Here is a 26516-nt window from a genome sequence, read left to right as displayed (position 1 = left end):
GGGTGATGCTTCTCCAGGCTTCTTCAAGATGGGACCATATGGTGAAGACCCACGGTCCTAGTTTCGCCTTTCTATTTTAGAACTTTAGAACTTTACAACCTTTGAACTTTCGAACTCTCGAACTCTCGAACTCTCGAACTCTTGTTGAATTCATTGAACTTTTGAATTTTTTGCCATTTTCTCCTTTTCTCTGCATTCCTCCTGATCCAAATCCGACTAAATTGACTAGTAAAATCTCCACTTAAGAGAACCCCGTTACTAACGTCATCCACACCCACTTGGCTTTTGTGCTCCTGCCAACCTTTCCGTCGTGTCCGGTCGTTACCAGAATTTTGTATCTTTTTTTCTTTCGCCTCGTCTTGGTCATACCCTGAATTCCCTTTCTATGGATTGACCGACCCTGCGCCAACATTCCAAGTCTCTGCGGCCTATCCTCTCGTTTTAACCTGCTCCACTGCGGACCAGACCCGTGCACACCACCGTGTTCCTTGTGGTCTTTCCCCCTATCCCCTGGTCTTGCCCAAAGTCTCTCAAGAACTTCAGAGAGACGTTCCACAGCTGCCCCGTCACCACTGCTGTGAGGTGGTTGTTCGCTTTTCAACGTCATGGGTGGTTCACGTGGTAAGTTGATCCCCGGGGGTAACGGAAACAGGCAGAACCCACCGGAGCAGCTGGATTAACCTCTCCCTTGCATCTATTCTAGTTCGCTCGTTTATTTCAACATTCGGAGGCCCCAAAAACAATGAAGGAAAACTGAGTCGCAGATCCCCGAAAAATGCTTCTCCTGTTGAAACCCCACCTCGGTGGCAGACACCGTCACCCGATACACCTTCACCACCCACGGAGTTCTCCCCAATAGGTGGTACAACGCCCAGAATTGGTGGGATTGGGTCACGTCCTGCGTCGATGATCTTCTCAAGCAATCCTCCGTTGATGGCCCAGGTGGATGGTACCCCACCGGAGCTATCGCCGATCTTTTCCTTCCTCAACATACACACCAACAAAGTCTACCACGAAGGCTATTTTTTGAAGCTTAATGACCAAGATAACCGTACGTCTAAGTGAGCTTTGATACGGGACAGAGTTGGGCTAACACGATGTGTACAGACGGGCGACCGTGTCTAGATCGGCAATGGGTAGAATGTTATGCTCAACTTGTAGGAACAGTTCTTTCTCTATGGGATGCCACTGCGCTGGACGAAGCTGGCGGACAAGAGGTCCCGGCGACCTTTATTAATGTGGCAGATGCGTCCATCAAAATGGTAACCGTGTTTGAACCCCCGTTGATTTGGCCCAAGCTAACAAGGGTTACATAGATTGAAACATTGCCCATCAGAAATGGTGCGGCAGCACCTTTGAATAATGTTTTGAGTATCTCCTCCGCAGGGAAAAACCGATACCTCCTCCATTTTCGCACATTTCATTCCATGTGCGAGTGGACTGCTGCAGTCCGTCTTGCCATGTTCGAGCATACTTCCTTATATGAAGCATACACCGGCTCTCTCATCGCGGCCAAAGGGAAACATCTCAATGGAATCCAAGCAATCCTGGCTCCTTCAAGATTCCGACATGAAGATTGGGCACGGGTGCGGTTTGGCGCAGGAACTCCGTGGAGACGATGCTGGTTTGTGATCAACCCTCCGGATGAGAGGGAGGTCGCAAAGGCTAAAAAGGCTTTGAAAAAATCGGCATATGATCGTTTATCCATCCCAGTCACAGGAAACATCCAGTTTTTTGAGACTCGCAAGACCAAAAAGGTCACCCCGATTGCGACAATGACCCACGTTTATTCGGCATATGCTATCTACCCACAGTCCAAGGCTTTGATCGACCAATCGACTCTGGTGAAATTGGAAGGCCGGATCACGGTACACGGGCAGAACCAGGCCACCACGGAGGGCTTTGTATATGTCATGCCAGAGCTGCATGCCGCGGTTTCTGGATTTGAAATGATGCTGCGATTCCTTTTCCCGACCTTCGATACCTTCAATCTTTATGGCCGCCCGACTCGTCTTGTGGCCGACACCAATCATATTAAGAGCATTATGTTTGCATTCCCCCAGGAGCGTCGATTTGGATACCTGGACCTTTTGGACATTTCTACCCTTCTTCAGACCCCGGGGAGCCAAGGATGGAGTGAAGCCGAGTGGAGGCGACAGCTGAAAGAAGCGACCCAGAAGAGGGCATCTACGGGTCGAAGCAGAGCCAACAGCGTCAACAGCACTCGGCCAAGATACCGCTCGAGTGTCTCTATTAACCAGTCTAACCCGACTGAATCCCCTCGTAGACCTTTTCTGGAGGGCAAGCCTGAGTTCAATGGGTCTACCGAAGCGGTGATTCGCGAGGTCCCTAGAGCTGAAACTCCCACCTATCACAATCGCGGAACGTCGGACATCACAGGCCTGCAGACAGAGCCTAGGCTCGGCTATGCATCCCTGAATGAAAGCTCACCTGACTTATCGGCCCAGGATCTGGTGCAACATGACAGACAAGCTGCGCTGGCGGGTCCTATCATGGAGCACTACAGTCCCGAGGGGGGAAGACATCCTGCCCTGGTCAATAGAGAGCAGCTTCCACCGCGCACGCCTCCTTCTCCTGTCGCAAGCCCCCCGGCCTTCGCACACGGTCCTCGGGAGATGCCCATGAACCGCCCTCACGCAACTGCAGCGCAGCGATTGGCCAACAATCGCATGTCCGACGCTACTCTCATGCAGCTAACGTCGGTTGGCCAGATGGGCGGAGACGCGTTCGCGGTACAGGACTACCCCTCCCCAGCCAGCGATGAGCAGTCCCAAAACCAGCGCTCTCGAGTGCCAGCTCCCGCGCCTGCTGTACAGGGAATGGGGCCTACAAGCTCGCCGAACCCACAACTGGCCAATCCCCCCAGCGAGGAAGGAATGCGTCTTGCTGTCGCGATGCAAGCCTCCCTAAACACGGATGATCGGCCTCGAACATCTAGCACTACGGGGTCCTCGTCGCCGCAGCGAAAGATTCCAATTGACTCGGCCAAGTCGGTGAAACGGAAGCCACTTCCCCAAAGACAGCTCTTCAATGACGAGCCCCAGTCTCCCGATGAGCCTAGCCTGGATGACCTTCGCCACACTGTGGACGAAGATGCTCTCGATCGCATTGCTCCTCATCTGCCATCTCCCGTTACTCCGAACGAGAATCAAATTGAGGAAGAAAGTGTTTATGACGATGCTGACTCTACTGTCTCGCCGGACTACGCAAGCACCCATGACTCTATTTACAGTAAGAAGTCTCAGAAATCGACCAAGCCGCGAATGGGTGTCATGAAGATTGTGGGCGAACCCGCGAAAGCCGATCTTGTCATTGGCGATGCTCGTTACTCGACCAACCAGCCTAAAGAAGCCAACCCGGACATCCCATCTGTTGATTTCGGGCCCACGCTGACTTACATGCCCACCACTGGACGCCCAAGTACGGGCGACGCTTTACGCAGAGGATCCCACCAGAGAAGCGATTCTGAAGCCGAGCGATACAGGCTTTCTGTGCCGACAAACACCATGGATATCGGTCATAGCCGGTCCCCTGGCCAGGAGGAACACAGACGGAGCATGCTGTGGCAGCCTGGAATGGCTTCCAACCGTCCTACCACCCCTGGCGGAGGTCTCACACCGGAGCAGTATGTCCAGCAACGCGCAGCACCTAGTCCCCCCGTGCATCTGCACAGCCGATCTTCATCTAATAATACCCCACCCCCACAGCGTCCAGCATCTGGAGATTGGACACAACATGCCCGCTCTAGTTCACGCATGAACAATCAGGATCCCAACTATCGGCCATCTTCGCGGGGCACCGGCCCAATGCTCAACTACGACATTTCGAATCATCTCTCTGCTCGGGAACAAGAACATGTCGCTCGAGTAACCAATTCTCCATTTTTCAACATGTCACAGGACAATCGCCGAGCACAGGCTCCTGTTAACCCCGGGGGCTTGGTGTCAACCATCGATGCCCGCGAACGTGATAGACGTGAGATAAGAGGGCAGGTGTCGAACCAGATGGTCCAGAATGCAATTACCCAACGCCAACAGCAAATGATGCACCAGCAAGCCGATCCTCGTTATTATGGCTCGATGTACCCACCCCAGTCTCAGCCTCAGCCGCAATTTCGCCCACATGCCATGTACAACATGGCTGGTGCGAACCGCACCTGGGATGCTGTCCACCAATTGAATCAACCCGAAGAACCTCGCCGTCAATCCTGGTATGGCCAGCTTGGTCAGGCACCAAATATCCCGCCAAACTACCAACAAAGCCAGAACTATGCTCAACACGGAGTATACCCCGGTACTACCAACACCATGCACCACTAGCATCTCTCCTTTACTCTTTTTTTTTTCTTATCTCCCTCACCTTACCTCGATCCTTTCGTCTCCTGATCATCTCCTTTCGTCACATCTGCATCGTTCCTGTTTAATCTAGAACCCACAGCGGACTACACCGGTCCCCCTCCCTGATTCCTTCGGATTTTTGAATTCTTATTCGCTCATATCTTGCATTGCGCATCAACTGGAGTTACACACTGGCTTGGCGCAATGGGTCTTCACAATCATTTCAAGGCTGCTGTTTTTTGTTTGTGTGTAGATCAATCACGCTTTATTAAAATGCACAGACTGGTTCTCATTTGTCAATTCTGTCAAGAGCAGTCATTTCTGCTGTCTAATAAACCAATCCTCTTCGATGAATCCTCAACCAATAGTCCAGCCTGTCTAATCCTCATCGACGTACTCATGCGGCGCAGCTCAGAAATAGTAAAAAGACATAGCTCTGAAGGATTTACTTCATTGGTCGAGATGATATAGAGCGGTTGAACTATCGAGAAGCCGCCTGCAAGGCATCCCAAGGTCAGCAATATCTAAAATCAGGGTAACAGGATAAAAATACGAGGAGAATACACCAGATATCAACTCGACAAGCATACATCCTCTGAAGACCGACCAATGGCCGAAACCGCAGCAAACAATGAAGCCCGGGCAAGGGGGCGCGGTCGAGGCTGATCTTACTATAATACGCCATCACGACACGGTGGATCGGGAAGGGTTGATGAATAAACCATACTCTTGTTGGCAACGGATTCTCTTGTAATGCCGTTCGGGATTCGGGATTCGCAGTTGTATTATCGCCTCATTTGGGTTTAGCGTTGGTGGATCTGAAGCTTAAACGATGTCTATACTGCATATGTGCACTGGCATCTATAAATATCTCGATTTTCCCATCTTCAGGGTTATTTCATCCTACATTGAGTTCTCCTGATCTTTCTTGCTTGTCGAAATAATGCCCACCATGTCCACCAATGCCCCATTTTCCCAGGAAAAGACATTCAGCACCTACAACCAAGCCCAGGGTGAAGCCTACGCCAACCTCCGCCCCGAATACCATCCCAGCATATACCAAATGATCATAGACCATCACATATCAACCGGTGGGGGTCTCGATATTCTCCTCGATATTGGTTGTGGTCCAGGCATTGCCACCCACGCACTAGCCCCGAGATTCTCCTCCGTCTTCGGCCTCGATCCATCCGAAGGCATGATAGCAACAGCCCGCACACACAGCAAGGGAAAACAGACCACCAACGTGCAATTCAACGTATCAACGGCTGAGGACCTTGGCTCAAACCTATCCCCACCAATCCAAGATGCCACCGTGGACCTCATCATCTCCGCAAACGCAGCCCACTGGTTCAACATGCCAGCCTTCTGGTCCTCGGCCGCCCGCGTCCTTAAACCAGGTGGTACAGTCGCCCTCTGGGCACCCTGCAAACCAGCAATCCACCTCTCCACACCTAACGCAGCTGCCATCCAAGCAGCAATGGAGAAGATCCAGGCGGAGTATCTTGCACCATTCTATGAGCCGGGGAACCTCCTAACTCATAGTCGGTATACCGAGCTCCCTCTCCCATGGAGTCTGGATGCCCCCATCGCGGCGTTTGATAAAGATACCTTCTTTCGTCGAGAGTGGGGTGTTGAGGAGGCGTTTTTCGATAGAGAGCCTGTTCTGAGCATGGATCAGATGGAGAAGATGATGGCGGTTGGAAGTCCGGTTACGCGCTGGCGGGAGGCGAATCCTGATGCTGCAGGGACTGAGGGGGATGTTGCTAGGATTTTTCGAAGGACCATGGAGAAGCTCCTTCATGAAGCGGGGGTGGAGGAGGGGAAGGAGTTTATTCGAGGGGGTTCGATGGGGGTATTGTTGATGGTGAAGAAGGGTAAAGGTGAGTAAAATCATGTATACGTTGGATTCTAGAGCACACTACCTAGGTAGGTGCCTAGTTAGCTACCTGATATATCTACGAGCTCTAATCTTTCACGGTCAGAAGTGTTACTTTCATGCAGTGATCTCAATTCTCAGTCAACATAACTCGCAATAAGACGTACAAAATTGTAAGACCTAACACAGAAATATAGAACAATACTATTACTACGAACAACATTTCATGGAGCTTCCAGGTACTGTAAGTGATACATATCTTGAACTTTTCAAAGGCATCCCACAGAGCGGGCACTGATGTTCTTTTTCTTTTTACATGTTTACTTCATCTCGGGTTTTGTTGTGAACTCCGCTCCGCTCGTTTGCCAATTGGTTGAGAGCTATAGTATTCACCTGGAGACAGTTACAAACTTGAAATATTTATTTTAATTTATTCTTTTTAAATTCCAATTTGGTCTCGCTTTAAATTTCTATACACGGTAGTGAAATGATGGTGTCTATTGCAGGTTGCGTAAAACGCCAAGCTGGCCCGAGTACGGGGAGTAGCGGCCGAGAGATGCGGCCCGCCGACTTCGTCCTGTGAACACCCCTCGAATGCGCCTTGCACCAGATTGCCCCTATTTGGCCGCAGGGTGACCTTGGTGAATTAGTGGGATGACTACAATTACTATTCCCACCGGCCACATGCCGCCTGACGAGCCCCTTGACGCCTTGGATGCAGGTATGGGAATTCCACTCTCTAAACACTCACGGACACTGACTCCGAATCTCTCTAGTGGACTACGACCCGATCGACCACCTGAATGCCATATTCTCGCATCCCTCTACCCTCGCCTCCGTTTCGCAGATTGCCGACGGCCTTCACGCCTACGAATATGAATTGGACCACGATATCAGTGCCCTAGTGGAGGAGCAGGTCACCTCCAATGCGGAGAGCGTGGAACGCATCCAGACCGCCAAGTCCGACCTATCGGAGCTGTTCAAGAAGATCGACGACGTTCGCGAGCGCGCAATGAAGACTGAACAGGCTATCACTGACATGACGGCCGACATCAAGCAATTGGACAACGCGAAGAAGAACCTCACCTTGTCGATGACGGCACTCAAGCGGCTACAGATGCTGACCACCGCCTACGATCAGCTCCAGGCCCTCAGCCGGACACGACAGTATCGCGATTGCGCGCAACTGCTCCAAGCGGTGATCCAGCTCATGGCCCACTTCAAGTCGTACCGATCGATTGACCAGATTGCGATCCTGAGCAGGAATGTGGCGGATATCCAGCGAGACCTTTTGGAACAGGTCTGTGAGGACTTTGAGATCGCCTTTGCGAAGGGCGAGGTCGCCCAGAGGCGCGGAACGTTGTCGGAGGCTTGTCTGGTTATTGATGCATTGGGCGAGCATGCGCGCTCGAGGCTGGTCACATGGTACTGCAACACCCAGCTGAGAGAGTACCGCCAGGTCTTTCGAAACAATGAAGAGGCTGGATCTTTGGACAACATCTCCCGCCGATATTCATGGTTCCGTCGCATCCTGAAGACCTACGATGAAGAGAACGCTGCTATCTTCCCCGCCTCATGGCGTGTGAATGAGATCCTGGCCAATGTGTTCTGTGAAGGCACTCGGGATGACTACAAGGGAATTTTGTCTCGTTCGGTGCGCAGCGGCCAATCAATTGACGTGAACATGCTACTTTCTTGCTTGCAAGAGACCCTGGAATTCGAACATTCCCTCGAGCGTCGCTTTGCGCCTCCGTCGCGCCCATCCACAGATACCTTCGCTTCAACGGAAACCCCCACGTTTGGTCAATCAATCTCCGAGGCCTTTGAGCCATATTTGAGTGTCTGGGTGGAAGCGCAGGACAAGCAGCTAGCTGCCCTGCTACCAAAATACCGCCAACAACCCCTGAGACCCCCGGACGATGAATTCAATTCCCACACTGTGATCTCCTCATCAACTGAACTCTTTACTTTCTATCGCCACGCTCTGCAGCAATGCTCCAAGCTCTCCACGGGAGCCAGCCTTGCAGAATTGGCTAAAGTATTTGCAAAATATCTGGATCAATATGCACAGCAAGTCCTTCTCGCCTATATAAGTGAACGCCCTGCTAGTCAGACTCCGGCTAAAGTACCCTCAATCGAAGACTTGGTATCTGTCCTCAATACTGCCGATTACTGCTATACCACGTGTAATCAGCTGGAAGAAAAGATCAAAGGTAGACTCGATGAGAGCCTCAAGCAGTCGGTAGATCTACAAAGCCAGGCGGATTCTTTCATGGGCATCGCATCTGCGGCTGTGCGAGGTCTCGTCCGCCAGGTGGAGGTCGGCTTGGAACCATCCTGGCGCGAAATGCGCAACACACCATGGAGTAAGATTGAAGCCGTTAGTGATCAGAGTTCCTATGTGGCCGAATTGCTTTCTCGAACGAAAGACAAGGCAGCCGAAATCTTACAGTTGCTGCACAAGCAGCAATATGCGCGGGCTTTCTCCGATCATCTGGTTGAATTGATGTCAAGCTTGTTCATTAGCAATGTCTTCCAATGTAGGCCGATTGCAGAAACTGGCGCCGAGCAGGTAAATTTTGCCATCCGCATCATTCTAGTTTCCTAACTAACATTCATCAGATGCTTCTTGACTCCTTCACCCTCAAGAGTGGCCTCACATCTCTCCTCCCCGCTCCAGCCCCAGCAGGCTTTGTCAAGCGCGTGAACGCCAGCTTCTACAAAATCGAAACACTTCTTAAAACTCTCCAAGTCCGACCATCTCCACCCGAGGCCCTCGTTCAAGCATACCTGATTCATATCGCGGATCGCAACAACAACAATTTCCGCAAAATTCTCGATCTCAAGGGCATCCGCAACCGTCAAGAACAAAACCATCTCGTGGAGCTGTTCCAGATGCATCGCGCTTCAGACCGCTACGCGGCTAACCTCCAACAAAGCAACCCAATGCTTACTGCGCTCCAAGCCCCCGTTGCACCCACAACAACCGGCTCGGTATCCCAAGGCTTAGGTCTAGGTGGTACCTCGTCCATGCCATCCCGCTTCGACGCTTCGATGCTCGGCTCCGCCATCATCTCCGCCGCCAAAGATGGCGTCGACCGCTTCGGAAACCCCAGCTTAACCTCCGGTGTAGCTGGGACGTCATCGGTGGCAGGTGCATCTGGTACCTCATCACCTGCTCCAGCCAACTCGGGACAACAGGTCAACCATCTCAGTCCGTCCGAGACAAGTGCTGCAGCCAATCTCAATGAGAACCTCAAGAATATTGGCAAGTTCTTCCGTCGTGATCTAGGTGGCTTTGGAGGTCGCTTTGGGCGTGGTGCCGATGAGTGATGTTATGTTGGAATATACCTGAGCGCTTGTCCATAATTATTTGATTTCTGAGCACGTATACCACAATAGATCCACTGAGATGTGTACTTAAACCCTTCCTTGTACTATGACTCCGGTAGCATAGAGCCAGGTCTACCGGACTTGCGTAGGTGCCAACTGGTAGACGAATATCCTAATTGGTCACTCGAGTCCCCCTTCGGTAAGAACACCACTTGCTGTACAACAAGCATACACCGACGTGTCCATATAAATCGGGGGATTGTTGGACCGTGCTAAGCCGAATAGATGCATTTTCCCATCGGGCAGAACCTTTACCTGGAGGCGGCGGGCACTACCCAGGAAAGTGAACTCGACTAGCAGCGGTCTTACTGGATCCATCTCAAAATGCGAAGGAAAATTGTATGCTGCTCGACTAGCATGCTATGCAAATGTACCTGTACCTGTCGAGCCAAGAGAATTGCCTTCCACTAATGTTAGTAATGCTGTCATCTGGCTAGGTCAAAGGTTGACCATGCGGCGGATCGGATGACGTCCTTAAGCGCATCAAGCATGAAGCTTCACTAAAGGTCGTACAAAGGAGCTGCACGTCTTGACTATAAGACGGCCTGAGGGCAGGCACAGTGTGCAGCAATCTCAGTCTACGCGATCATCTACGGCGATGACTAGCAAGTCTGGAAGGAGGATCTGTAAACTTTTCAAACGTTAGCAATTGCTTCCAAAACAAGATCAAAAGTGAAGTGAAAGACAAAAGCAGAGTAGGGTGTGGCGTCAGCAAAAAATTAGAGTGTTGTTGTTGCGTTTTAATCGTCAGCGCGGTCAGGAGACCATTGCTCGGGGTTAAAAAGGTATAATCATCCGCCAGGATTGATGGAAAGTGAAAACAAAAGCGAGTGGAACAAAACAAAAAGGGTTCAAACTCACTCTTTGCAGTCAAGACAAGTAATGGATCGTAGGTCTACGTCCATTACGGTCTGAAAACACAAGACAGGTGTCTCGTAGCCATCATAGTCATTTCATTCGCCATCCGTTTCAGGTCTGGGTCAAGTAAATCTAATACATGGCAATCGTAGCCTTCCGAGTTTTAGGCGCTTAGTCGAAGAGACCGAATCCCATGTCGTCATCGGACTCGTCCTCATCGGCGGCGGGGGCCTCCTCAGCGGGAGCGGCACCACCGGAGGTGGCAGCAGCAGCAGAGGCAGCGGGAGCAGCGGAGGCGTAAGCATCGGGGTTAGCGATACGGTCCTTGAGCTCCTCAATACCCTCCCAGGTGTAGTCGGTAGAGATAGCGACGGCAAGCACCTTCTTGTAGGAGTTGATGAGGGAGTGCAGGGTAGCAGGGACAGTGGGGAAGTTGGCAGCCAGAGAGATGGCGGTGACGGTAGCGATGGCCGAGGAGAAGGTCTTCAGGAGAGTCTCGTCATCGATGTCAAGGACATCAGCGCTGAAGCACTGGCCGGCATCGTACACCTGGGCAATGGTCATACCGTAGGTGAAGGGAGAGATGTTCAGCAAGTTCAGCAGGGAGGCCTCGGAGGCACCGACCTTGTTGCCACCCTCAATGAGCTTGAGGTCGGAAACAATCTCGATGGTACCACGAGCAATCTTGGTGGGGACACCAAGAGCCTGGAAGAACGAGGTCTTACCGGGCTCCATACCAGTGTTACCGGCAGGGACCCAGACATCGTTGGGAGCAATGGCACCGGCACGAGCGGGAGCAGCGACACGGTTGGCAAGGATCTTCTCCTTGATAGCCTTCATGTCACCGTTGGTGAAAATGAAACCAACGTTGCCTGAAAATATTCACGTCAGTTGCTTGCTCCTCCGAAGACATCTCTAGGCTGTTTTGAACTTACCGCGGACGAAGGGCAGCAGACGCTCGTACTCGGGGTTCTCAACAACGAAACCCTTGAGGGCACGACGAACCATGGTGTTCTTTCCCATCAGGACGACACCCTCGCCACGGAGGGCGATACGGATCTCGTGCATCTGCTGGGAAGACACATTGTCAATACCGACGATGAAGGCGGTCTTGTAGGTGTCAAGCTAATAAAAGATCGGAAAATTAGCATCATCCCGAACAGCTTCAAAACGAAGAGATACATACCAGGTTCTTGAGCTTATCAAAGTAAGCGGCCTTGGCTTCGGATCTGCCCCCCATTTCTTCTTTTACGTCTCTGAAGAGAGGTTATTTAAGGGCAAAAAGGTTGTTGTGAGGTGGTTAAGGAGAAGAAAGGTTCCGCAATTTGAAGTTATTTTTTCGGTGCGTTCGCTAGTGGGTCACGTGAGTATTAAAGTGGGTCACCGCCTTGGAGCTACAGTGACAGCTGAGGATAGGAATTGGGGACGCAATACATAATTTAGGAGGTATTTTATTAATCTTACTGGCAGGTCTTGTATAAAACATTACAGTTTGCTCTTACTCTTGAAAGTTCCAAGGTTGACATATTGGAGTGGTGAACTTGCTATTCCTAACTAGCAGACCCGTGCATATCTACTATCCGTCCGCCTTGTCAAAATTTTGCCCTGGGATCATACAAGAAATATAGCTCCCCAAATTGCGCCATGGCTGGCCTACAACACCCATTTCAGTGCCTGCAATATGCTAAGCGCAACTCGCAGGGCGTTTTCAATCTGCTGATTGCCGCTGCGGGCTGTCATCTCTACTCCTATGATGCCACCAATGGCCAGCGCCTGGATGTCTGGCCTCAAGATGTAGAGTCGACTGTGGAATCTGCTTCTGATGCAGTGGCCACTGCGGACGGCGATGCACCCCCTGAAAAAAGAAGAAAATTGTCTCCCGCTTCTAGTGATCAGCAGGAGAAGCAGGTCGCAAGCAATAAGTCTTCGGCCGGGACTACCATACCCCTCCTGGTGATCTCTCCCGACGGGAAATATGCAATTGCCACGACTGGTGAGGGCAAGACAATCCGCGTCTTTGAACTGAGTGATAATGGAAAGTTCAAAGAATTGAGCTCCCGGTGAGTACCTTTTCGATTATATCTGGCTTGCAAATACTGATGTACATAGAACGATGCCCAAGCGACCAAGTGCTTTGGCCTTGACTCCTGACGGCCAAACTATCCTTTGTGGTGACAAGTTCGGCGATGTCTACTCGCTGCCATTGATTCCTGGCGAGTATGTGAGGAAGATCGTGGAGCAGCCAAACATCCCGGCTGCCACTCCGCTTACTGTCCACACCAAGGGTAATTTGCGAACCCTAGAGATGCAGAGACTTCAGGCCGAAAAGAAAGCTCAGACTGCAAAGCAAGAAACGGCCACGCTCAATTTTGAACACCACGCAATTATTGGTCATGTTTCTGTGCTGGCTGACCTGATCTCTGTATCTGTATCTGGACGGAACTATATCTTAACCGGAGATCGTGATGAGCATATTCGTGTGTCTCGTGGTATTCCACAGGCACATGTGATTGAGCAATTCTGCCTGGGCCACACTTCTCTCGTTAGCAAGCTCTGTGTTCCTTCCTGGGCGCCTGAACTTCTTGTTTCCGGCGACACTGACGGTAATCTATTACTGTGGGACTGGCGAAATGCACAGATCCATCGGAATATTTCTCTTGAGGAAGTTTTGCAATCGGAGGTTATGGTGCGCGGGATTTGGGACATCTCCCTTGAGCAAGCTGCTTCGAGTCCCGTCAACGTTATCTTGGTCAGCTTGGAAGGGTGAGTGTCATGGCTCACATAATATCACACTTGATCTAACATATGAAACAGGTCTTCCCAGATTCTTTGCTACACAATCGAGAACAATGCCCTCCGCGCTCAAGATACCATCCAGCTTTCTGGAAATGTGCTTGGTCTGGTTGGAATCGATCAGGGTTATATTGTTGTCTCTGTTGACACTGTCCGAGAGCCTGGCTCGACCGAGACCTGGAAGTCGAGTTCTGGGGCACTTCTTGAGTCCTTCCAGATTAACCTCGGTCCAGACGGCCCGAAGTGTGTTTCGGTTGAAGACCCAATGGTGGCCACTATCAACGCAGCCGGAACTCGTGATCTTCCAACTGCTTTGAGCGAGAAGCAGCAAAAGGAGCTTAATGATTCTCTGTACAACTTGGGGAACATGAAGAAGAGATCCAATGACGACTGAACAAGAGTGGATGAAATGTATAGATGAATGCCGAACTTTGAATATTGATGAATGAACTGTCCTGATATAAAAAAGTCATAAGTGGAATGCAATTGATCCAAGACGTTTTTTTGTTGATAAGTAGTCGTATAAAATTTGTGCCAAATCTGCACGATCTCCGAGCGGCGTGATAGCTCGGCCAATCCCTCAAGATTCTCGGCGACCCCGCGGTTCCCGAAGAATCTCATTTCTCATCCTCACCTTGCATTCAACCACCAAAATGCAGGAACAATTTGAGCCGCTCAAGAATGACTTGCTGCTGAGGGCCGCTCGGGGTATTTCAGTCTTCCGTTCCTATTTTTCGAAAAGTTACTGACGATCGCAGGCGAGAAGGTTGAGCGTCCTCCGATATGGGTGATGCGACAGGGTAAGTTCAGAGCCTCCTCACTCTTCGAAATTCCTATAGAAGAACTGTCTTTTGACTCGCATTCTCTTTCATAGCCGGTCGCTACCTCCCCGAGTACCACGAAGCCAAGGGTGGCCGGGATTTCTTCGAGTGCTGCCGCTCGCCTGAAATTGCATCGACCTTGACCCTCCAGCCCATTGACCGATATGATGGCCTCGTCGACGCTGCCATTATCTTCTCCGATATCTTGGTTATCCCACAGGCCATGGGCATGACGGTGGAAATGGTGGATAAGAAGGGCCCGCACTTCCCCGAGCCCCTTCAGTCGCCGGACGACGGACAGTACGAAAAGGTGTTGGCAAAGAAGGTGGACGTCAAGGCGGAGCTGGACTACGTATATAAGGCTATTACTCTCACACGCTTTAAGCTCAAGGGCCGTGTGCCGCTCATCGGTTTCTGCGGTGCCCCGTGGACCCTGCTGTGCTACATGGTCGAGGGCGGTGGCAGCAAGCTCTTCATCCAGTCCAAGAAGTGGGTCTACAAGTACCCGAAGGAGTCGCAGGCACTTCTGCAGAAGATCGCCGAGATCTGTGTGGAGTACTTGGCCCTTCAGGTTGCTGCTGGTGCGCAGTTGGTGCAAGTCTTTGACTCTTGGGCTGGTGAACTCTCGCCTGCTACATTCGCCTCACACTCGCTTCCTTATCTGCGTCACATCTCCGCCAACCTGCCCAAGCGTCTGCAGGAGATGGGCCTGGAGCCCGTCCCGATGACCGTTTTTGCCAAGGGCGCCTGGTACGCCCTGGATGACCTTTGCAACTCTGGCTACAATGTTGTTGGTCTGGATTGGCTGCACGACCCTGCCGAGGCTATGCGCATTGCCAACGGCCGGGTCACTATTCAAGGTAATGCTGACCCGGGTATGCTCTACGGAGGACCCTCCGCTATCACTCCTACTGTGGAGAAGATGGTCGAAGGATTCAAGAAGGGCAAGCAGGGTTGGATCTGCAACCTTGGACACGGTATGTGAAGAGCCCATTGAAATTCTATCCCATAATACTTACCCTTCGAATAGGTGTCACTCCTTTTGTCGACCCGGAGAACCTCAAGTTCTTCTTCGAGGAGATCCACCGTCTCACCAAATAAACAACCATTGCATAAGACCAGTGGCTTCTTACCCACTTCGGGCATTAAAAGTTTCATGATACATCGGGATATCTCCTGTTTGATTACAATATGGGAATGATTTTTTGGATCAATGAGGAAGCTCCAACTCATGGGCTATTTATATGCAACTTCTATAGTCTTAGACGGCGATATCCTCGTTCCTGCACAGCAGACAATCAGCATGACTCATGAAAACAACCTTCGCGTGCAGAAACAATTCATGCACAACTACGAATCCAATCAAATAAGGGTACAGGAACTTACCAGAGCTCCGGCTTCTCCTTCATAAAGGTAGACATCAAATGCTTGCACTCAGCGTTATCCAGCACGACCACCTCCTTGCCACGGCTACGCAGTAGATCCTCACCACCCATGAAGTTAATGTTCTCACCGATAACCACGCGGTTAATCTTGTAGAGAAGGCACGCTCCGGTGCACATGTCACAGGGAGACAGGGTGGTGTACATAGTGGCGCCCTCGTAAGCCGATGCGGGGAGACGGCCGGAGTTTTCAAGCGCGGACATCTCGGCCTAGCGGAGTTTCCCAGTCAGTAAAGTTGTAGATCAGGGATGTCTGATATATAAAAAGGGGTACCAACATGCAGGACGGGACTTCCTTTCTGCACCCGCATATTATGACCACGTCCCAGGATCTTGCCATCCTTGGAGACCAGGCAAGCACCAATAGGAACACCGCCCTCAGCAGCGCCCTTTGTCGCCTCCTCCACAGCAGCAATGAATCCAGGATCTTGTTCCATAATGTGTTTAAGGTGGACGATTTGAATGTAGAGTGTAAACTGGGAACTACTCAATGGCCTTATCTCTATATCTTAAAGGTATTTTTTCTCGGGCGAGTCCCGCTATCATTCCGATTTGATGGGCACAAGTGGATCGCAGAACTTTTCCCCTCCTGCTTATCGATAAGAGTTGTGGCTTTCGAACTGTGGCGGGGAGAATCGTGAGAAATGAAAATTCAGTTTCTTCTCAGCCAGTTAGATTCAACTTGAATCTGTCAAAGTTTATGAAATTCTATGATCTTCTTTTGTTCAGAAAACCCTCGAACCCTGGAACCAGATACAGGATCTTCATCGTTTTTCGCCTTCAAGTACAAAGAACCTTTGAATCACCTTACTCAGCTGTATTTTACAGCCGTGACACAGCGGAAGCCCATAGAAAGCCAGCGAAACGCATCGAAGGCCGCAGAATCCCGTGGAATCGACGCTCGGGCCTAATTTCATTCAGAAAGAAGCATAGAAACTGCCAGAATTGAAATATGACAGGCATGAAAGAGAATAGAAAGTGAGGATTTCTTGTAAAAGAATAAAAGAAAACTCGGGCAGTTGATATAGACCGTGAATCTCCCCCGCCAGTTTCTTCCGCGCGAGACCCATTTTGCCCTGGTAATATATTACCATCTCCGTACAGTACCTGAATTGGAAAAAAAGTTACTCAGCCAAAGTTCGGGCTCCTGATTTCTTATCCCGCGATATTCAATCTTCCTTGATCAATCTCCTAATCCCCCCACATCTGCAACATCTTGTGTTGATTTGTGTTATCTTCGGGTCATCCTTCTGTTCTTCTTGATCCCGGCGTTTCCCTCTACCCCTCTAATATCTTTCGTTTAATCGTTCAACAATGGTTAAAGATACTAAGCTCTACGACACCCTGGGAGTACGTCGAGTTATCGTCTTGCCTCGCTTGATTGAAATGCATACTAATCTGGTGTCTTCTTCTTTAATAGGTTGCTCCCACGGCCAATGAGTCTCAACTGAAGACTGCCTACAAGAAGGGTGCTCTTAAGTTCCACCCTGGTACGTGACTACATCTTGATCCGAAGACTGCAGAATCATCAAAACTGACGGAACATTTTCTTCGCCTCAACAGATAAGAACGCCGACAACCCGGACGCTGCTGAGAAGTTCAAGGAGCTTTCCCACGCCTACGAGATTTTGTCCGATCCTGAGAAGCGTCAGATCTACGACCAATATGGTGAGGAGGGTCTTGAGCACGGAGGTGGCGGCGGTGGTATGAACGCCGAGGATCTGTTCTCTCAGTTCTTCGGTGGCGGCGGTGGTGGTGGTTTCGGCGGCATGTTCGGCGGTGGCATGCGTGAACAGGGCCCCAAGAAGGCTCGCACAATCCACCACGTGCACAAGGTTAACCTGGAGGACATCTACAAGGGCAAGGTCTCCAAGTTGGCTCTGCAGAAGTCGGTCATCTGTGCTGGCTGCGATGGCCGCGGTGGCAAGGAAGGTGCCGTCAAGGAGTGCACTGGCTGCAACGGTTCCGGTATGAAGACCATGATGCGCCAGATGGGCCCCATGATCCAGCGTTTCCAGACCGTCTGCCCCGACTGTAACGGCGAGGGCGAGATTGTCCGCGACAAGGACCGCTGCAAGCGCTGCAGCGGAAAGAAGACCGTTGTTGAGCGCAAGGTGCTCCACGTCCACGTTGACAAGGGTGTCCGTGATGGCCACAAGATCGAGTTCCGTGGTGAGGGTGACCAGATGCCTGGTGTTCTCCCCGGTGATGTTGTTTTCGAGATTGAGCAGAAGCCCCACCCCCGCTTCCAGCGCAAGGGCGACGACCTGTTCTACCAGGCCGAGATTGACCTACTCACCGCGCTTGCCGGTGGCACTATCCACATTGAGCACCTTGACGACCGATGGATGACTGTCAACATCGCCCCTGGCGAGGTCATCGTTCCTGGTATGATTATTCCCTAGTTCCTCGCATTTCTGCGGGATGTTTTACTGACTTTTTCTTTCTCTAGACGCCATCAAGGTTATCCACGGCCAGGGTATGCCCTCTTTCCGTCACCATGACCACGGTAACCTGTACATCAAGTTCGACGTCAAGTTCCCCCAGAAGGATCAGTTGCAGAACCTCGAACTCCTTGAGAAGGTTCTCCCTCCCCGTGTCCACCAGAACCAGCCCCCAGCCGATGCTATGGTTGAGGACTTTGAGCTTGAGAGCATCGACGGCAGCGAGCCTTCCCAGGCTCGTGCCCACGGTGCCGCTATGGATGAGGATGATGACGATGTTCCTGCCGGTGCCGAGCGGGTGCAGTGCGCTTCGCAGTAAGCGTGGGGCCACAAAACGTGATTGGGATAGGACAAAATGCCAGGTCCTCTGATGAAACTTTGCTTATGATACCATGCGAAGGGGTTGAGGACAGGTAATCCTTACCTGGTCATGAATCGGTTCCTTTTCTTCTGATCATGTGAAATTGCTTCAACTCGATTATTTCCCCATTTTGCTTTGCGATGGCGTTTGCTCTGAAGACTTGGAAGATGCCATATGTCCATCCTCTTCTTTATTTTTTATTTGACCCCCTTTCCTCTTTGTTTCGTGTGTAATCCTCACCCCCGTTTACACTCGACTTCATTCCATCTGTTATACTCTTTTCCCTTTTGATTCCATGTTCCGCGCTCCCATATCTGCTTTGGCCACTAGAATCCAGTGGGTGGCGGCAAGAGTCGTGAACAAGGAGAAAGAGGTGTGATGAGACCACGATGCAGCAGCCCCAGATTGTGAAGGGAGCTTCAAAAAGATTGTTGCCTTTCCCACTCTTCCATGCTCGGTCTCGGCTTCGTACGGGATCCTGGGGTGACTCATAATGGGTTCCTTTTTTGTCCTTTTTTTCTAGCCTGCACTGATGATGACCTGAATAGACATTGCGTGGATTTTAACTTGAATGCATTGTTCATTAGCATGGATCTTGCTTTCCAACGTTGTAGGAAGTAAAGTTCTTGAGCTGTAACTCGTAATCGTGGATAATTACCTTGGAAAGTCGCGTAACGCTGGTAGTTACCCAAGTGTACATCTGGTGGATGAGTATATTCCCCTCTAGATGGCAGCCTGCCGTGGATCTACCGGGGTATCATTTTAATGCCCAGCTGATAAAGTAACATAAGAACTGGTAGAGCTGTCGATGATGGGTAGAAACAAGACTTCAAATGTTCAAATATTGCCAGGTGAAATGCACAACATTTTCATGGGTGGAATTGGAGGACCCTCGGGACATGACCTTGGTGGTGAAGCTACCACCTGCAACCTTGAATATTCCATCTCGACAATACTTTGGAAATTTTCAGCTACATTTTCTGGAAACTTTAACCCCTCTTCAATAAAAGAAATATCGATCAGTGGATACACACAAACTCTACATATTTTCAACATTAGAAGTCATTGGAACTGATGTTGCTGTTCACCTTCGGGTCTGCTTTCGGTCTGCCCGAGCGCCATCAGCCGCATTATATATATCTTCTTTTTACGAATGTAGCAAGCTGCCCGAGGCCCAATGATCTTCTCACTGACGAGCAACTATGTGGCTCTATCAGATCCAGATATCTTTACATAGGCCTCTACTACTTAAGCGAACACGGTTTCCTAGGTAAATAATTGACGTTAAAAAGCAGCACTCGAATCCGCAAACCTACAGTTTTAAAATCTACTGCCTCAAGGCCGACTTTTCGATGGTATATATGCAGCTTCTGTTCTTAAATCTTTCAAGGGTTTTCAATTTAGTTCCGCAACGCCGGCCTCGGATTTATTAACAAAACAAGTTGATAACCAGAAGATAAATTCGGACCATCAGCTTGTATGAGTAGTGCCATCTGGCCATGCAGTATTCAGCCTCGTTCCGAGGGGTTGAAGGACCGACATATGGAACTGGTTCAACTACTCTTCCAAGGGCTCAGTATGTGGCCTATACGATGCGAGTTGGCGTAAATCGGCCGTTCATGAGGCGCTCCGACAACTCGAGTGCTATTAAATCCGTCTCATATTTGCGATAGACCCCTGAAATATCATGTGTTTTCCTGATCGTGATTCGTCGGTGGGCACGTAACCCAGATAGATTAAAGTACCCGATACCTACACTCCAGGACTATACCTAATCCAGACAGCACCAGGTCACTAACCAATCAAAGACTGAATACCCCAAAGCTCGCACGAGCCAACGTAAGCCTTGTGCAATGCAACGCTGGAAGGTTATGTGCACATCTGCACTCAAGATGAATTCATTCTACCAACCCCGCAGTGCACTTGACGTGTACCACAGGCGACAAAACCTCAACGAGTATCCAACCCATGCGACTCAGACGATGGAATAAATCGCCGCCAGTACAAGAACGCACCCTTAGGTCTAGGTATTATGACGGTAGTGGAAACCTTAGAAGTTTATTCATCCCTGCAAAGGGAGCTGCCCATCGGGGCCCTGCATATGTATGCGGAACCAAGATCAAACGCCACGGCTGACCTCATGGCGCAGAAAAATGAATCAGTTCGAAGGTAATGGAAAAGGGAGTCGATCGAGGGATACGTGGAGAAGTGCAGATGTGATTTGAATTTCGGGTATAAGATCCTTGATGCGATAGAGAGCACCTGATCAGATTAATCGGTGTGATTTGAAGAAGTAAGAAGAGGAAATTGCAAACCCGCAATCCAGTCGGAAGGCGGAGAATACATCAGACCCCATGGTTTGTCGGACCGGGAAGCAAGTTCGTAGGATATACGCCATGCGGCACGCGGATGGTGTGTTCAGTTCGCTTCGGGCAAGCGAACCGTCTAGGCACCTGATGGCGCCTCGGTTGGCTGAATTATTCGTATGTTCGGGCGAAAGGTGTAATATTGCTGAATATCGAGATCAAGATCTGTGTAATTGGCTGGTTGCGGAAGGTGACCGTGTGCCACTTGACAAGACTCCCAGGATTGGTACCTTCATATGTCGGGTAAAATGGCTTAACTGAAGACTATTGGTTAGATCAAAGTTATTATACTTGAGTACTCCATCGATATTATTGACAATGAACACGAGATAAAAAGCAAATACAAGTGAACCATCAAGGATGCCGTGGCGTGACTTGAGCTGGGCGCAAATTTCGGTGCAGCCGCCACATCAATAACCTCAAGCTCGGCCTAGGCTAGCCTCGTTACTTTTAAGTTATGGGCCGTAGCCGTAATAAGCTAATGACGTGATTCGAATCTATATTGCGAGATTGCTAGTGGGGGGCGTGCTGCATATTGCAGTCAGGATGGGGTAAATGTCTTAGAATCTACATGTGTATGCAGAACCAGGCTGAGCCCCAAGATACCAGGATTTTTGGAAAATCAGGAGGTGACAGAGACAGAGTCTGCCAATAAGGGTTTACATTCGATGATGCGCGATATATGCATAATAAAACACGCGTTTTTGCTGTATTGTACTTGGCAGGTGGAGGCCATATGTGTTCATTAAAGTAATGGCTCAGCCCCTCTTACTCCGGTCCTAAAAAATAGAGTAGTGAGCACCGACAAACAAGCGCGGACCGAGAGGTGGAGACAAGTTGATGACAGAGCTAACGTGGACAGGGACGCGGCTAGGAATTATTGGGTTCCACCGTCTTTCCCTTAGAAAAGGGAACCAGAGAGCGAACCCACACGTAACCCCCGGAGGAAAGCGGTCCTCCGTGGAGAAGGAGGAGGAGAAGGGATTGGGGGGAAGCGTCGGTATAATTCGTCTGTCGAAAACGTGGAACTGAGGAAATTTCCTCTTTGCTTTCACCATCAGCACGGGCGATTTCACCATCATTCGAAGATCTGATTGGTTCATTGGCTCCATGGCCGATCTTGTACGCCCGCGTGGATGCCATGATTCGTCACCGCCGAGACTTGGCGGGAAGCTTATGTCATGATTTTTCTGCACGTAATTTCTACTTTTGTGTTCAATGTAGAGTAAAAGAGTAAAGAGTAGAGTAGAGTAGAGTGAAAAAGAGAGGTTTTTTTCGAGCAAAAAATCAAAGTCGATATACAGCTTTGGTCTAGAGATACGAAGTCCTGTATACTGATCTGAAATAATCAGATTGTATGAATGAGGACGGCTCCACGCTCCTTCGTCATTCAACCATCGCTTCCAGACCCGTCCAAGGTCCCACACTTGTGGGATCAACTTGAGATCATCAGGGAAGCTAAGGACTTCTGTTCTTTTCTTTTAGCTACTTAGGTTTTCCTCTTCCCGTTTAATCCCTGAAGCTGCTCTTTAAAGCGACCTGTGCTTCTTTCAACTGGAATTGATTAAAATCTGGGGAGTTAGATATTACGCCATTGACACCCGAATCACACCTTTTCTAAGACCTCCACATCGGGCTACGCCTAAAAGCCCCTTATCATCTTTGAAACTTTACTTTTGCCTTTTTTTTGTGTGGTTGACATGGGTAGTGCGTGATATCCTGACATATCTGACATTTATATCCTGGGTCCCGTCGCCACGTTTTATCAATATCCCACTCGACATTCCAACTTTCCCTCCCCCCGGTCCACCCGGCTTTCTTTCGTCACCGTTGCTTGCTTCGGTTGATATATACTTCATCCTTACTATACCCCGGCGGTTTCATTATGGGTGAACGAGCCACCAAGATTGGCCATGGCCTGGCCAAGGGCCTCGGTATCAAGGTCGCCTATAGAGATCCCATGGGCGGTCCCAACGACCCTGTCACCAGAGGCGAGTCGACCTTCTCCGTCGGCACTGTCGATACCTGTGCCTACAATGAACCGGAGCCCAGCAGCATTGATTGGATTTGCGAAATTACTCCGTCCGGAAAGCAAGTGGTCGACTATTTCGTCAGCTTGTTCCCATTTCTCAACTGGATTACTCGTTACAATGTGCAATGGCTCATGGGTGATTTGGTAGCTGGTAAGTAATCAATGGTCAATTTCACCTGCAAACGCCATCTGACAAGGTTTATAGGTATCACTGTTGGTGCTGTCGTCGTGCCTCAGGGTATGGCTTACGCCAAGTTGGCTGAAGTGCCCGTCCAATATGGACTGTACTCCTCATTCATGGGTGTCTTGATTTACTGGTTCTTTGCGACTTCCAAGGATATTACTATTGGTCCCGTGGCTGTTATGTCTACCTTGACCGGCACTATCGTGCTTCAGGTCCAGGCCCAATATCCCGATTATCCTGCCCACATGATTGCTTCGACTCTTGCCGTGATCCTGGGTGGTATTGTGTGCTTCTTAGGTTTGATCCGTCTCGGTTTCATCGTGGATTTCATCCCCCTCCCGGCTATCTCGGCTTTCATGACTGGCTCTGCTATCAACATTGCCGTTGGACAGGTCAAGACCATGCTCGGGGAGACTGCAAGCTTTTCCACCCGTGACGCAACCTACCTGGTGATCATTAACACCCTTAAGCACCTTCCAACTGCGGGTATTGACGCCGCTATGGGTGTTAGTGCATGTGCGATGCTGTACCTCATCCGCTCCGGTTGCACTTACGCGGCAAAGAAGTACCCGAACAAGGCGAAGATTTGGTTCTTCGCCTCGACTCTCCGTACCGTGTTTGTCATTCTGTTCTACACCATGATCAGTGCCGCCGTGAACTTGCACCGCAAGAAAAACCCCAGATTCAGTTTGCTCGGCCATGTGCCCCGAGGCTTCCAGGGCGCGGCTGTGCCGGATATGGACCCCAATATCATCAAGGCCTTCACCAGCCAGCTTCCAGCTGCCGTCATCGTCCTTTTGATTGAGCACATTGCTATTTCCAAGTCCTTTGGTCGTGTCAACAACTACACCATTAACCCTTCCCAGGAGTTCATCGGAATTGGTGTCACCAACCTGCTCGGTCCTTTCCTTGGTGGTTATCCCTCCACCGGATCCTTCTCCCGAACTGCTATCAAGTCCAAGGCTGGTGTGCGGACGCCGCTTGCTGGTTTGATTACCGCCATCGTTGTGCTCCTTGCTATCTATGCCCTGACTGAGGTCTTCTACTACATCCCTGAGGCCTCCCTCGCCGGTGTCATTATCCACGCTGTTGGTGATCTGATTACTTCGCCCAACACTGTCTACCAGTTCTGGCGTGTGTCCCCGCTTGACGTCGTGATCTTCTTCATTGGTGTTATTGTTACTGTTTTCTCATCCATTGAAGACGGTATCTACTGCACCATCTGCGTATCTCTCGCTGTGCTGCTTTTCCGTGCCGCCAAGGCCCGCGGTCAATTCCTCGGCCGTGTTACCATTCACTCCGTAGTGGGTGATCACCTGCTGGATGGTGATGGCAAATACGGCTCTCTCGGATCTAACAAAACCCCCACCGACCACGACGAGCACCACCACCGCTCCATCTTTCTCCCCACCAACCATGCCGATGGTTCGAACCCCGATATCGAACTTGAGCAGCCTTACCCGGGTATCTTCATCTACCGCTTCTCCGAGGGCTTCAACTACCCCAACGCCAACCACTACACGGATGCCCTGGTGCGAACAATCTTCCGTAATACTCGCCGCACAAACCCGCATGCCTACGCCCGTCGTGGTGACCGTCCCTGGAACGACCCAGGCCCACGCCCTGGTCGGGAAGCCGCGGAAACCGAAGACACCCGCCCGCTTCTGCAGGCTGTCATTCTGGATTTCTCCTCCGTGAACAACGTGGACACCACCTCCGTCCAGAACCTGATCGATGTGCGCAACCAGCTGGATCTGTACGCTTCCCCTCGCACCGTGCAGTGGCACTTTGCCCATATCAACAACCGCTGGACCAAGCGAGCTCTCTCCGCCGCCGGCTTCGGTTTCCCCTCCCCAACCTCCAGCGACGGCTTCCACCGCTGGAAACCCATCTTCAGTGTTGCCGAGATCGAGGGTAGTGCCTCAGCTGCCGCCCACGCCGAGATGATCAACAACCAGCGCGAACAAGCCTTGCGCGATCAAGATATTGAAGCCAACTTCCAAAAGCACACTTCCACCACCGAGCGCGAGACAGAGACTATTGAGACCACCTCTTCTCAGGACAGTGGTGTCATCGCGGAGGACAAGCAACTCCAGCACGACCTGAAAGACAGCAAGGCGTACCGCGGTCGTCGCAAGGTTGCTCTGGTGCAGGGTATGAACAGACCCTTCTTCCACATCGACCTGACCAGCGCCCTCCACAGCGCCATTGCGAACTCGTCAGATGAGATCCCGGAGATCCACTAAATGATTTCTATGCTTTGGCATTCCATATTTGACATCATTGCATATTGTCTTGCATCGTGGACCATCCCTGGCTTGGAGTCCATATGATATGTCCGGATTTATGACCCGTTAATCTGTTTTTCCTCTCCGCCTCATATCACCTTGTATTTACCTTCTATTCGTCCCGACACGTCTGGTTTTGATTTTCTGGCTTATAATCTGCCCTGGCGTTTGTTTGGTTGGGAACACGGGCGACGGCGGCTCTGCCTAGAGCTCCAAATGTTTACTGGGATACCCTTTCAACTTGAATACATAGATCGCGTTGACTCTTTCAAATCATCCACTCGTAAGCTTGTAGTATTCCGTAAACAATGCCTTGAATTCCTAGTATTCCTTGAATCAAAGCCTTTAAATCTGGATCCGATTCCAGATCTCGTTGATATAGGGAGTACGGAGTACGGAGTACATTGAATACACAAAAGATGATCCTTTCCGCAATATACAAAGATGACCATCCATCTCAACATCCCCCCAACCCTTCAAATCCATAAAATAAAGAAAATAGAAACAAATCACCTCAAAACACCTCCCACACCAGCCCACCCAAGCACAAATCCACTCAAAGCCTCCGAAACAACACCACCCCCAAACCAAAGATCCCTCCAAGCTCCCTTCCTAAGCACGAACTGTCTCCGATCCTTCCTCCCCCCAAGATCCATACTCACAACCCCAGACTTATCCATCTTAACACTGCCCTCGATCTCACCCCCAGCACCGGGGAAGAAAGCGCCTGCCCCTGCGCCACCAGAGCGCTTGAGGATAACAAGGTGGAAGAGGCCGGATACGAGGACGGTACCGGTGAAATAGAAGATGAAGCCTGCCGCGGATTGAAGGGCGAGGATTCCGGCGCTGAGACCGAGAAGGAAGGATGTTAGGCTGTGGAGGGAGGAGAGGACCTATTTCGTGTTAGTTTTCGGGGTTGGGATTGTGAGATGTTGGATTGAATTGAGGGACGGAGATTACGTACGCGATTATTATGCTGAACGGCCTCTGGGACGAGAGGGTTGATTATCAGGGATAGTTCCTGCTTTGTTGGCGCCATTTTTGCGTAGGTGTCTTTCTCTGGGAGGTTGTTCTTGGGGTTCTTTTGTCCGTGTCGTGTTCTGAGGTTTGGTGCTGGGTTGCTTATGCTCGGTAATCGAGACGGATGAGGTAGCTTGGAATAGAAGTATAGCCTCAATAATACCAGCACTGCTGGGAGATGTCTGGAATGGCAATGGGTGTGTCCAAAGCTGGCGGGGAGAGATGGGTGGAGAGACGAGGTCGGGGCGAGTTTCTAGAAGGTGCACGGGCCACTGGC

At 50.6% G+C, this 26516-nt stretch overlaps 10 protein-coding genes across 10 annotated transcripts; 7 read left to right on the top strand and 3 right to left on the bottom strand.

Annotated features, from left to right (window-relative positions):
• Positions 1 to 654: 654 nt before the first annotated feature.
• On the top strand, positions 655 to 4340 carry N7520_011849 (uncharacterized protein; the record flags this gene model as incomplete). Its single annotated transcript, XM_057145782.1, has 3 exons — positions 655 to 1051; positions 1108 to 1262; positions 1317 to 4340. Coding segments are annotated over 3 exons (3576 nt in total), but the record flags the coding sequence as incomplete, so codon positions are not given.
• Positions 4341 to 5310: 970 nt separating this feature from the next.
• N7520_011848 (class I SAM-dependent methyltransferase) lies at positions 5311 to 6249 on the top strand (the record flags this gene model as incomplete). Its single annotated transcript, XM_057145781.1, has 1 exon — positions 5311 to 6249. One exon carries the CDS (start codon positions 5311 to 5313, stop codon positions 6247 to 6249), a length of 939 nt encoding a protein of 312 aa, XP_056991535.1.
• Positions 6250 to 6921: 672 nt separating this feature from the next.
• N7520_011847 (putative GARP complex subunit Vps53) lies at positions 6922 to 9570 on the top strand (the record flags this gene model as incomplete). The annotated part of the gene is made up of 3 exons (XM_057145780.1): positions 6922 to 6958; positions 7014 to 8809; positions 8860 to 9570. The coding sequence occupies 3 exons, from the start codon at positions 6922 to 6924 to the stop codon at positions 9568 to 9570; spliced, it is 2544 nt and encodes an 847-aa protein (XP_056991534.1).
• A 1089-nt stretch (positions 9571 to 10659) lies between these two features.
• Positions 10660 to 11728, bottom strand: N7520_011846 (60S ribosomal protein uL10; the record flags this gene model as incomplete). Its single annotated transcript, XM_057145779.1, has 3 exons — positions 10660 to 11360; positions 11424 to 11613; positions 11675 to 11728. 3 exons carry the CDS (start codon positions 11726 to 11728, stop codon positions 10660 to 10662), a joined length of 945 nt encoding a protein of 314 aa, XP_056991533.1.
• A 404-nt stretch (positions 11729 to 12132) lies between these two features.
• Positions 12133 to 13675, top strand: trm82 (putative tRNA methyltransferase; the record flags this gene model as incomplete). Its single annotated transcript, XM_057145778.1, has 3 exons — positions 12133 to 12548; positions 12598 to 13251; positions 13303 to 13675. The coding sequence occupies 3 exons, from the start codon at positions 12133 to 12135 to the stop codon at positions 13673 to 13675; spliced, it is 1443 nt and encodes a 480-aa protein (XP_056991532.1).
• A 259-nt stretch (positions 13676 to 13934) lies between these two features.
• N7520_011844 (uroporphyrinogen decarboxylase HEM12) lies at positions 13935 to 15203 on the top strand (the record flags this gene model as incomplete). Its single annotated transcript, XM_057145777.1, has 4 exons — positions 13935 to 13989; positions 14040 to 14081; positions 14156 to 15079; positions 15133 to 15203. The coding sequence occupies 4 exons, from the start codon at positions 13935 to 13937 to the stop codon at positions 15201 to 15203; spliced, it is 1092 nt and encodes a 363-aa protein (XP_056991531.1).
• Positions 15204 to 15363: 160 nt separating this feature from the next.
• Positions 15364 to 15981, bottom strand: N7520_011843 (cytosine deaminase; the record flags this gene model as incomplete). The annotated part of the gene is made up of 3 exons (XM_057145776.1): positions 15364 to 15385; positions 15489 to 15754; positions 15823 to 15981. The coding sequence occupies 3 exons, from the start codon at positions 15979 to 15981 to the stop codon at positions 15364 to 15366; spliced, it is 447 nt and encodes a 148-aa protein (XP_056991530.1).
• An 877-nt stretch (positions 15982 to 16858) lies between these two features.
• N7520_011842 (type I HSP40 co-chaperone YDJ1) lies at positions 16859 to 18307 on the top strand (the record flags this gene model as incomplete). The annotated part of the gene is made up of 4 exons (XM_057145775.1): positions 16859 to 16894; positions 16965 to 17034; positions 17108 to 17932; positions 17997 to 18307. The coding sequence occupies 4 exons, from the start codon at positions 16859 to 16861 to the stop codon at positions 18305 to 18307; spliced, it is 1242 nt and encodes a 413-aa protein (XP_056991529.1).
• A 4293-nt stretch (positions 18308 to 22600) lies between these two features.
• N7520_011841 (SLC26/SulP family anion transporter) lies at positions 22601 to 25177 on the top strand (the record flags this gene model as incomplete). Its single annotated transcript, XM_057145774.1, has 2 exons — positions 22601 to 22898; positions 22953 to 25177. 2 exons carry the CDS (start codon positions 22601 to 22603, stop codon positions 25175 to 25177), a joined length of 2523 nt encoding a protein of 840 aa, XP_056991528.1.
• A 551-nt stretch (positions 25178 to 25728) lies between these two features.
• On the bottom strand, positions 25729 to 26258 carry N7520_011840 (EMC6 family protein; the record flags this gene model as incomplete). Its single annotated transcript, XM_057145773.1, has 2 exons — positions 25729 to 26112; positions 26184 to 26258. The coding sequence occupies 2 exons, from the start codon at positions 26256 to 26258 to the stop codon at positions 25729 to 25731; spliced, it is 459 nt and encodes a 152-aa protein (XP_056991527.1).
• Between the last annotated feature and the right edge of the window lie 258 nt (positions 26259 to 26516).

The sequence above is a fragment of the Penicillium odoratum genome (assembly GCF_028828045.1).
Source record: "Penicillium odoratum strain IBT 22623 chromosome Unknown utg000008l_segment0_segment0, whole genome shotgun sequence".
In the NCBI taxonomy this organism is placed as follows: Eukaryota; Fungi; Ascomycota; class Eurotiomycetes; order Eurotiales; family Aspergillaceae; genus Penicillium; species Penicillium odoratum.
The sequence above is the reverse complement of the archived record's forward strand: the minus strand, read 5'-3'. Positions and strand labels throughout refer to the sequence as shown.